Genomic DNA, 9,343 nt, shown 5'->3' on the forward strand with positions numbered 1-9,343 from the left:
TGTTCTATGTAATTATCACTCAATATATATTGCTGTCTTCCCCCCCCCCCCTATTCTCTTCGTCCAAGGAGCTATTGGCTCTATTACACTTTTTTTTTCATTTTACTCATCTTCAAGAGATAACTGGTCCAAGTTGCTTTCCATCTTTTCTTCCCTCTGACACTGCCACAAGCTAGTAATTCCAGCCAAGGTGCCTATAGATAAGAGATATCATCTGGTCCTGGTGCTTTGCTTGCGCATATATTTTTTAGAAGATTTAGGACCTCCACGTCTTCCACTTGAATTTCGTTCAGGATTTTAATTACCCCATGCAACACCCGTACATTGAATATCATTTTCTCTACTAAAAACCGACGCGAAAAATCATTCAAAGCACTACACATGCCTACATTGCACTCTACCACTAGGCCCTTGTAGTGATTGACGATGATAGAATCTAATCAATTTATTTAATTAACAAAAACAAATCACAAAAATCACTACGTACGCATGGAACGGACATACACACGCGCAATAACATGCGACACCTCAAACAAAAACCGAGCGTCATCTGTAGACGGCTTTAACTTCTCTACCAACCACAAGGAAAAATATATGTTTTATCCGGACGGCTTTGACCGATTCCCCCACAGGTAGTCCCCCACCAGCGATAGCGAGAGAACTACTTGCAGGGCAACCTGAATCTGACCCGTCTACCCGAGCGGGTGGTCATGAAAGGTTGGTCCTCGTCACTAGAGGTCTGTTGATCTTTTGAAGTTATTGTCCTTTGCTGATGCTTTGAAGTTGTTGCACACAACAGTAGGTTCACAACACGGACATGCACATTCCAACATGTACCAATTCGTTAGAAATTCCGTAGAGGAATATGGACAAGTTACACGTATCGTTTAGTAGTAGTAGTCTTACTATGCTTGAGCAAAAGAACAAGCGCAAGCTTTTCTTATTATTTCTTGTTTGTTCACTTTGGGGGGGGGGGGAAAGAAAACTTGGTTGGCTCGACATTGGCGAAATATTAAAAGGAATCTAAGTGTATTGTTTTCATGAATATTTGTTGAAATATAGTTGTACTTTCATATATTAAGAACTTTCAAAGATTAGTTCATTAGTGTCCTATTACGAGGGTCTCAGATGAGTAATTATGGATATTTAATATTCGTGCATGTACTATTTTTTTTTTTTTTTTTTGCCATAATTTTTGTGATTTTCATTTACAGTTTTGGGCTTTCGTGGCTCAACCAAAGTGTTGATTTTAAAATACAATATATATTTATTTTATTTCACTTTTTTTCAGATGAATTGCTGTTAGGTTACACAGCTAGGGGAAAAGGACTAGATATTATCGTTTATGTTCAAAGCAGTAACTTATATGTACTCATTTAATACAAATAAAACTCCTTATCTGTTAAAGATTTTTCTGTAATTCGAAATTTGAAGGTTAAGGTTTTGGAGACCATACCTACAGAGGGACATAGACTTGGTTGAAGGGGCGCAGAGAAGAGCTACGCGTGTTCTTATTGGCACACGGGCTTGAGTAACGAAGAGAGACTTAATTTTTTGAATATGTTTACATTGGGTGAACGCAGGTGTCGAGGAGATATGATCGAAGTGTTCAAAATTTTCAATGGGATGGATAGGATGGACCATGAACTTTTAGTACACCGCCAATCGACTGCTTTTACAAGGGAACACCAGTATCGATTGGTGAGGGAAAATGCAAGGTTATGGTGTCACAGGGAATTTTTCTCTAATAGGGTTGTTAATAAATGGAATAGCTTACCCCCGGAGGTAGTAAATTGTAACACAATTGACACGTTTAAAAAGAAATACGATAAACATGTTGGGGTAAATCGAGAAGCTATCCATACTTAGAACACGACAACCATAAATATTCTTTATGGACGTTGTATAATATTTTATCATGTATATATATTGTTTATAATTTTTGTTATTTGCATTTTTAATTGGGTTGCTGTATTTGTGAAATATATGACATCCATATTTTTATGGGCATCTTTTTCTCAGTCACCTCGTTGGGCGTTTTGCCTGTTGTGGCGTTGTTTTTGTATTTGTATTTATTTTCGACTTGCAAAAAGCACTTCCTTTTCCTAAGCTTTCAACATCCATACAGCTTATTATAAACGCAATCTATACGTTTTTAATTTTCGGGTACATTCCTTCAATGATAATGTTGGATTACGTTTGGTATGAAATGGAAGTGGGGAGAGGTTCTCAAAACATTTCTAGTACTGTTGTGAGACACCTAAGAGAGAAAGTCCCTAAACATAACGAAATAATTCTATGTTCCGATGCATGTGGTGGCCAAAACCGAGCATCAAAATGCTGAAACTAGTCAGTAGTACAGACTTAGCACAATCAACTCACCTCAAACTCATGGTGTCAAGCCACTCTTTTTACTTTCGAACGACGCTGACTTTGGCCTGATTGAAGCAGCAAGTCGCAAAAAATAACATCTATGTTCCTTGTGACTGATGGAAGGAAATAATTAAGAATGCAAAAAAAAAGAAATTGCCCAAAATTTTGTATTGCAGAAGTTAGAAATTCTGATTTTGTTTCTACCGCAACTGTGGAAGAAGCTGTCACTAACAGAAAGGACACTGAGGGAGTTTGTGTCAGTTGATTGAATATCAGATGACTGCGAGTTGTGAGAGGGTTGTTCCTTCGTGTTAGAGTTCAAAGAAATCCTCAATGAGGATCTACGTTTTCGCCAAATAAATTTGGAAAAGCAGATTCTTGGACAAAAGTTTTATTTCTCTCATGTAAATCAAAATGCATTGTACGCGTACCGTAGAAAGATCACTTTGACCAAAAAGAAAGATAAGATGGATATTCTCCCATGCATTCCACCTATTTATCTATTTTTCTAATGTCCTGATTCACTGATTGATTCATCATCACCGAGCCAAAACCACTGAATCTATGAATATGAAATTTAGTCAGTAGTTTTATTTCATGAAATAAAGGCCTACTAAGGAAAGGTTTTTCGAAATTCGGCCTCTAAAATGGTCATGAGGATGGTTCAGAGGTTATACGAAACAATCATCGCTGAGCCCAAACCGCTGGAAGCTATAAATATGAAATTCAGTCAGTATTATATTTTATAATACAGAAACTCGGCAAGACGGGATTTCCGAAATTGCAACACCCAAGGGTTCATAAGGAATTCAAATGTTATCGGAAGGGAATCATCGCCAAGTAATTTTCAGATCAGGGTAGCAACTGGGGGGGGGGCAAACGGGCCTTGGGCGCTAGACCCGAGGGGGCACAAATTTCATTCTGAAACCTCTCCTTCCACATTGCAAAGATGCGTTAAAATTCTCGCTTGCTCCCGGTGACCAAGCATCTAGTTGTGGCTCGGTTTCAGATTACCAAATCCATGCGAGCGATGCCGTGGGTAACACGTACTCGTGTACATTTCAAGAAACTTCCAGTGGAGGCAAATACTAGGCTCTAAGCTACTTCCTCTAGAGTTGATGAATATGATAATATTTTGTACAGTGATTGATTTACGACAAATGGTAACATTTTTGGTTCATTGAAATTAATTTTTAGTTTAAATGTACCTAATGAAAGTACGTAACAACAATTTTTCATAATCTATATATATAAAATTGATTTTCTGTGTGTGTGTGTGTGTGTGTGTGTGTGTGTGTGTGTGTGTATATATATATATATGTTCTCTATACAAATCTACAATTTTAGATCGATCGTCGCCAAATTTTGCATATATACCAAATGGGACCCGACTTGAACGATAGGCTACTTTAAAGTTTCGTCAGCCCAGGGCAAATGCCCCAAATGGGCAAAAAACTGTCCGGCAACAATGGTTTTTGGGCCTCAACAATCACTTTCCGAACGTTTACTTTGGTTACCGTGGTTCCATAGCAATGCGTTTCAGACGTGTATATGCCTTTACAACGGTTTGTCACTTCTTTAATCCTGTTAGTATATGTATAACAGTTTATGCCTTTATAATGGTTTGCCACATTTTCAATATACTCTCAGTAATGAGGCTTTTTGAATAGACGTCATAATCATCATCAGCATCGCTTTGAGAGTCAGGAAAAGGGTGATCCTCATAGAAATCAGTGATAAAATTGTCGATTTTACTGTAGAAATGCGAAAATTAGTGGGATTTCCCGCCCCATCAATAATTTTAAAAATTGAATAGAATTCTCGATTTTTGAAATATTCAGTTCACTTAGAGATATACGAAGCCCAGGAGATTAAATATGAAGTAATTAGCCAAACCTATACATTTGAGTTGGATACTCGAGCAATATCATTGATTTCATTATTTTCTCAAGTATGAAAATTAATGTCTCCATATTGTCTCTTTTGATATTTATTTGCATAAATTCATGTGGGTTAGGATATTTTAAAATTAGTTATGAGCCCGTGAAAAGTGCATCGAAAAAATTCCACAGCTTTAACTAAGGATTTTTGGAAGAGCTGGAACAGACAGATGGATAACTTGAAATTCAGGGGGGGGGGGGATCGAAATATCTAGGGGCCCTTAAAAAAAGAAAAATATATATTCATTTCTACGTTTCTGTGTAAATCTAGATTTGTTTATTTCATGAATCGCGCAGGTCGCCATATTGGTTAACTTGGACACGGTTTATATGTCCCTCAAGAAAAATAGAGGGAGATATCACGTGATCCAAAAAAGCCTCATTGAAGAAAACCCGGGCAACGCCGGGTATTATAGCCAGTATAAAATAAATCGTAACAAAATTTTCTTCACTTACATTGTAGCATCATGTTTTTTCACGCAGAAACTTCAATTCACAACCATAGTGGGCCAAGTCCAAAGGAGGACTATAAATTCACAACAGAAATACTGATTTATTATTTGTACAAGCAGGGCACTAAAAAAATGATTGAATTAAATATATCTAAATTTAGTTTAAACTTTGACATATTTAATTCCTTTACATCACTTGAACTGAATTATCAAAACTTTAAATCTATCAAAAGCTTTGAGGTGGTGTTATTCGTAATAAAGATGAATGAACTTGGTCTACTATGGTTGTGAACCTCTTATGTGAAATTTTTTGGTCTACCGGACTGAGGCGGGTGCGGAAAGCGAGGTCGAAACGGATCACAATTTTTCCAAACGAAACCCTTTCCTTTTTTCAGCAGATGTTTAGGAAATTTTTTATCTAAATTTAATTTTTTCCTCATCAAACGATTGCACATCATTGATTGCGAAAGGAGGTTCTCAGTTTAAAGACCCTAATATTTTTAGTGTTAATATTTTAAGTATGGCAGTAGCCTATTTCGAAAAAAGAGTGCAGGTGGTCGCATTCTTTACCCCTGAAAAAGTCTGACCTGCCTTTCTGCCATTAAAAAATAACAGGACTAGATGCCTTAAGCATGTTTTTTTTTGCTTGGTTACTCAAGTGAAGAGGGATACCACAAAAGAAATCTAGTGATTTTTTCCCCTTGAAAACCTCCCCTCTCGTTAAAGTTACCATCTGGTCCGGAGGTACCAATGGTGCACACAAGGTGAATGTTTGTAATTTTATTCGAGGCGGCGCTTCGACTATTGATGTTCCATATAGTAGCATTTACCAGAGGCACCGACATAAAGAAAACATCGGGGCTGAAAGGTGCTCGCCCCGTATATACGAGACTAAAGCGCGTACGCGCAGGATGGGGAAGGTGCATTGCATTGTTTCCCCCGAAATTATTAGGGATGGGCTGAGCCCATCGAGGAGAATATATAGGTTATATTTTTCTCTATTTCTCCCCTAAGGCTGAGCCCTATTTCAAAATTTATTGGAGAGGCTTTTATTGGCCTCAGCTTCTTAGTTTCGGTGCCTATGTTTGTAACAATTTTTGACTTATATATAGGATGACCTTATGCCCTTGAGAAAAATGCGGGAAATTGAGCTTCGAAATACGGGACATTGCTTACCTTTTGGCATCATTTTCGACGATAATTGGCAAAGTCGCCAACTCATGCCAAAATAAGATAAGTGGCCAATCGCGAAAAACAAGCGCCACTTCAAATTTCAGTGAATTAAAAAGAAGGAAAAAAAACAAATGTTTTGAGATGTGAATATTCTTGTTTATAGTCGTAAATATCGTAATGCAGTTTCTGAATAAGGCTGGCAGGCATTACACTAAAAAGGTTGATTGAAGTTCATTTATAAAACTTAACTGATCCGCCTATTGCTTCCATTATTTAAGTTCACTCGAATGTAACAAATGTGCTTATTGGTTACATTTTTCAAGATTAATAAAAGAAGTTTTATCAAACTTTTATAATGTAATCCTGGCTTAAAGTTTGATAAGTCCTTTTACAAAACTTGAAAAATGCTACCAATAAGATCATCGGTTGGATTTTCCAGAATGTAACCGATAATCTTATTGGTGGAATTTTTCAAGTTAAGTACTTTTATCGAACTTTTACAGTGTAATCGCGCCCGAAGAAAGATAATTTTAATCGTTAATTTAAATATGAAATAGCCTAGTTGGCTTCGTTAAAAATACGTGAAAAACCGGGACTGTCCCGGGAAATATGGGATGTATGGTCACACTAAATATATTTTGTCATCATTACATAAGCTGACCATATTTGTTCGAAAAAAATATGGGACATTACCAATTATTGCCAAAAATAATGCCAAAAGTGAGTAACGTTGCCAAATCATGCGAAAATCACAGAAAAGTCGCCAATCGTGGGAAATGAATCTCCATTTGCAATTGCAGTGAATTAAAAAAACACATGACCAATGCGAGATGAACATTGTAATTTGCTATCGTAATTGTGATAATATATTTTCTGAGTTGGGAAGATAATTTTATTCGTTAATTTGATGAACAAAATGAAGAATAAAAAGTCCAAATTGGCTTCGTTGGAAATACGTGAAAAACCGGGATTGTCCTGGGAAATATGGGACGTATGGTCATCTTAGTATTACAGTATTTGTGTCTGATTCCGCCTTTTGTAATGCTTTTGTTTTGTGTCAGTATCTGTAGCAATGTATATTTTATATTATTCATGGTTTTAGTCTTAGGTAGGGTGACCATACGTCCCGTATTTCCCGGGACAGTCCCGGTATTTTCTGTTTTTTTGGCCGTCCCGACTTTTTGGCAAAAGTGTCCCGGTTTTTCCCGTATTTTACACGAAGCCTACTTGAATTTTTATTCTTTATTGAAGTCAAAGATTGACATTATTTTTCAACTCATAAATTATTTTACGATAATTACAACTATATATGAAAATATTAAACTCCCACATTTGTCTTGAACGTTTGTTTTTCGTAGAATACATTTTAAGCCACTGCAATTTGCAGCGATGCATCATTTCCCGCCATTGTGATTTTTACGTAATTTCAACAATATTTGGCAACTTTGTTTGGTTTTGGCGTTGTTTTTGGCGATGTCCCGTATTTTCCCGTATTTGGAATCCCAATGTCCCGTATTTATCTCGAGGAAATATGGTCAGCCTAGTCTTAGGTCGGTATTCACCGACATGGTTTAAACTGTAGTCACAATTTTTGGAGAGAAGAAACATCACAGAAATTATCACAATTTTAATAAGAGATCAACATACATTGGTTAAAATTTCTTCTCAAGGCATGCTCTTGACATCCCTCTTTTTTTGTGTTAATTTATTTATTTTATTTATTTTTTTCCTAATGATCAGGGGATGGTTATAGTAGCCGAAAGCCCTGTATAATTGTTATTGTACCATGCCATCATTTGTTTATGTTACCTTCACAAGTATACAATTTTAGATGCCATTTCCAATTACACTCTTGTGTTTCGGTCTCTTTCTTTGAAGGTCTAATTCAGCAGTCAAGTGGTAGGGGTGGCCGGATTTCACCTATATTGAGCTTGGATTTCTTAAATACACTATTTTATTTGTTCGAACCAGTTTCGATTCTGTAAAAAGACGCAATTTCCGACATCATCATGAGTTCGATCGAGATTTTGATTCCGGATTTGCTGGTGGAGATATTCTCTCGCTACATCGAGTCCGAGGGACGCGTGCGATTCCTGAGGAACGTCGCACCCGTGTGTAAACGCTGGAAGGAACTTTCATCAGCGCCCTCTCTTTGGAGGAGCGTCAAGCCAGTGACGTGGGAGGAATTGGTTAATTTCTCGAAGATGGGTTTGCTTTGTCACACCCGGAGCCTCTGGGTGCCCAGGAACCTCACCGGGCCCCATGACCTCTCCGATGTGCTGCCGAGTATCCGCAAGCTGAAAGCGCTGGATTTGTCGCAAGGCGGCGTTGATGAAAGCAACGCTGGATGCGTGGCTGAGCATTGTCCGGATCTAGAGAGCTTGGTGATGGCTGACACACGCTGCTGTGCTTTCGAACCTGTGACGTTTAATGTATTGAACCCAATATTAGCCTCGTGTGGTCCGAAACTGAAACATCTGGAACTGGGTCATACCCTTGTGAGCGAAGCGGAACAGTTGATTTCAGGTATCGCTGATACTTGCAAGTCGCTAGAGGTGCTTCGATTCTACAACCCTGCTTCTAGGGCATCTTACGTCAACTGCGTATTTCCGATGCACAGACTTGAAAGCGGGTGCCCCAGACTGAGGGAATTGGTACTGTTTTGTGTCAACGTCATTGCCACGGATAAGCATGTCGGGTTTAGAGAAATGAGAATCTTCAAAGCTTATAGAAGTAACTTCAACGGGTTGGACTTGTACAGCTTACTGAAGGACTCGGCGGAACTGGAACAGGTGGAATTGCATTCAAATGAAAACTTAGAGTTCAGCAACATATCGGAAATTCCATCCAATAAAGTTGAGGTTCTGCGGCTGGAAAATACAGATAAAGACCTGAAGGTTGTCGAACAAGCGATAGACAAGTGGAAGCGGACCTTGGTGGAACTCTCCTTCGTGTATTTAAAGTGTCACACCACCGATTTACTCAAAGTCCTATTAGACGACAACCCAGATCCTAAATTGAAATCATTGGTTGTGTACGATACCATTGATTTCCATTTTTTGAAGGAATTTGTTGAAAAATGTAAAAATCTCAGTTGCTTGATGATTTTGCCTCATAAAAAGTTTAGAACAGGCATAGTTTTCAGGAATCGTGAAGAGGTCGAAACAGTTCTTAATTTGCCTTGAAAATGGAGAAAGGGAAACAGCATTGTGTAAAATGAGTTACGGAAAAACAATAATACTGCGAAAATACAATATTTGTAAGTTGCTTAACACAGACAACAGAAGCGGTCATTCTGACCACAAAGTTACTTTCGCATGTGATTACACCCAAATAATTTATCTCAGGTTGTTGAAATTTCGTGATTTTTCTCAAAACTCATAAAATATAAATGTTCTAGGTTTC

General features: G+C 37.8%; 1 protein-coding gene across 1 annotated transcript; it reads left to right on the forward strand.

Annotated features, from left to right (window-relative positions):
- The first annotated feature begins 7,947 nt into the window (after positions 1-7,947).
- LOC149087389 (F-box/LRR-repeat protein 6-like) lies at positions 7,948-9,123 on the forward strand. The gene has a single exon (XM_089231915.1). It carries the CDS (start codon positions 7,948-7,950, stop codon positions 9,121-9,123), a length of 1,176 nt encoding a protein of 391 aa, XP_089088041.1.
- Positions 9,124-9,343: the final 220 nt, after the last annotated feature.

This window comes from Pholcus phalangioides, unplaced genomic scaffold (assembly GCF_987345545.1).
Source record: "Pholcus phalangioides strain wild (caught in Gottingen) unplaced genomic scaffold, Ppha-v1.0 ptg000004l_1, whole genome shotgun sequence".
NCBI lineage: Eukaryota > Metazoa > Arthropoda > Arachnida > Araneae > Pholcidae > Pholcus > Pholcus phalangioides.

What these genes read in the sequence shown, in the direction of transcription:
- LOC149087389 (XM_089231915.1), top strand. Translation starts at nt 7,948, where the DNA reads ATGAGTTCGATCGAGATTTTGATTCCGGATTTGCTGGTGGAGATATTC.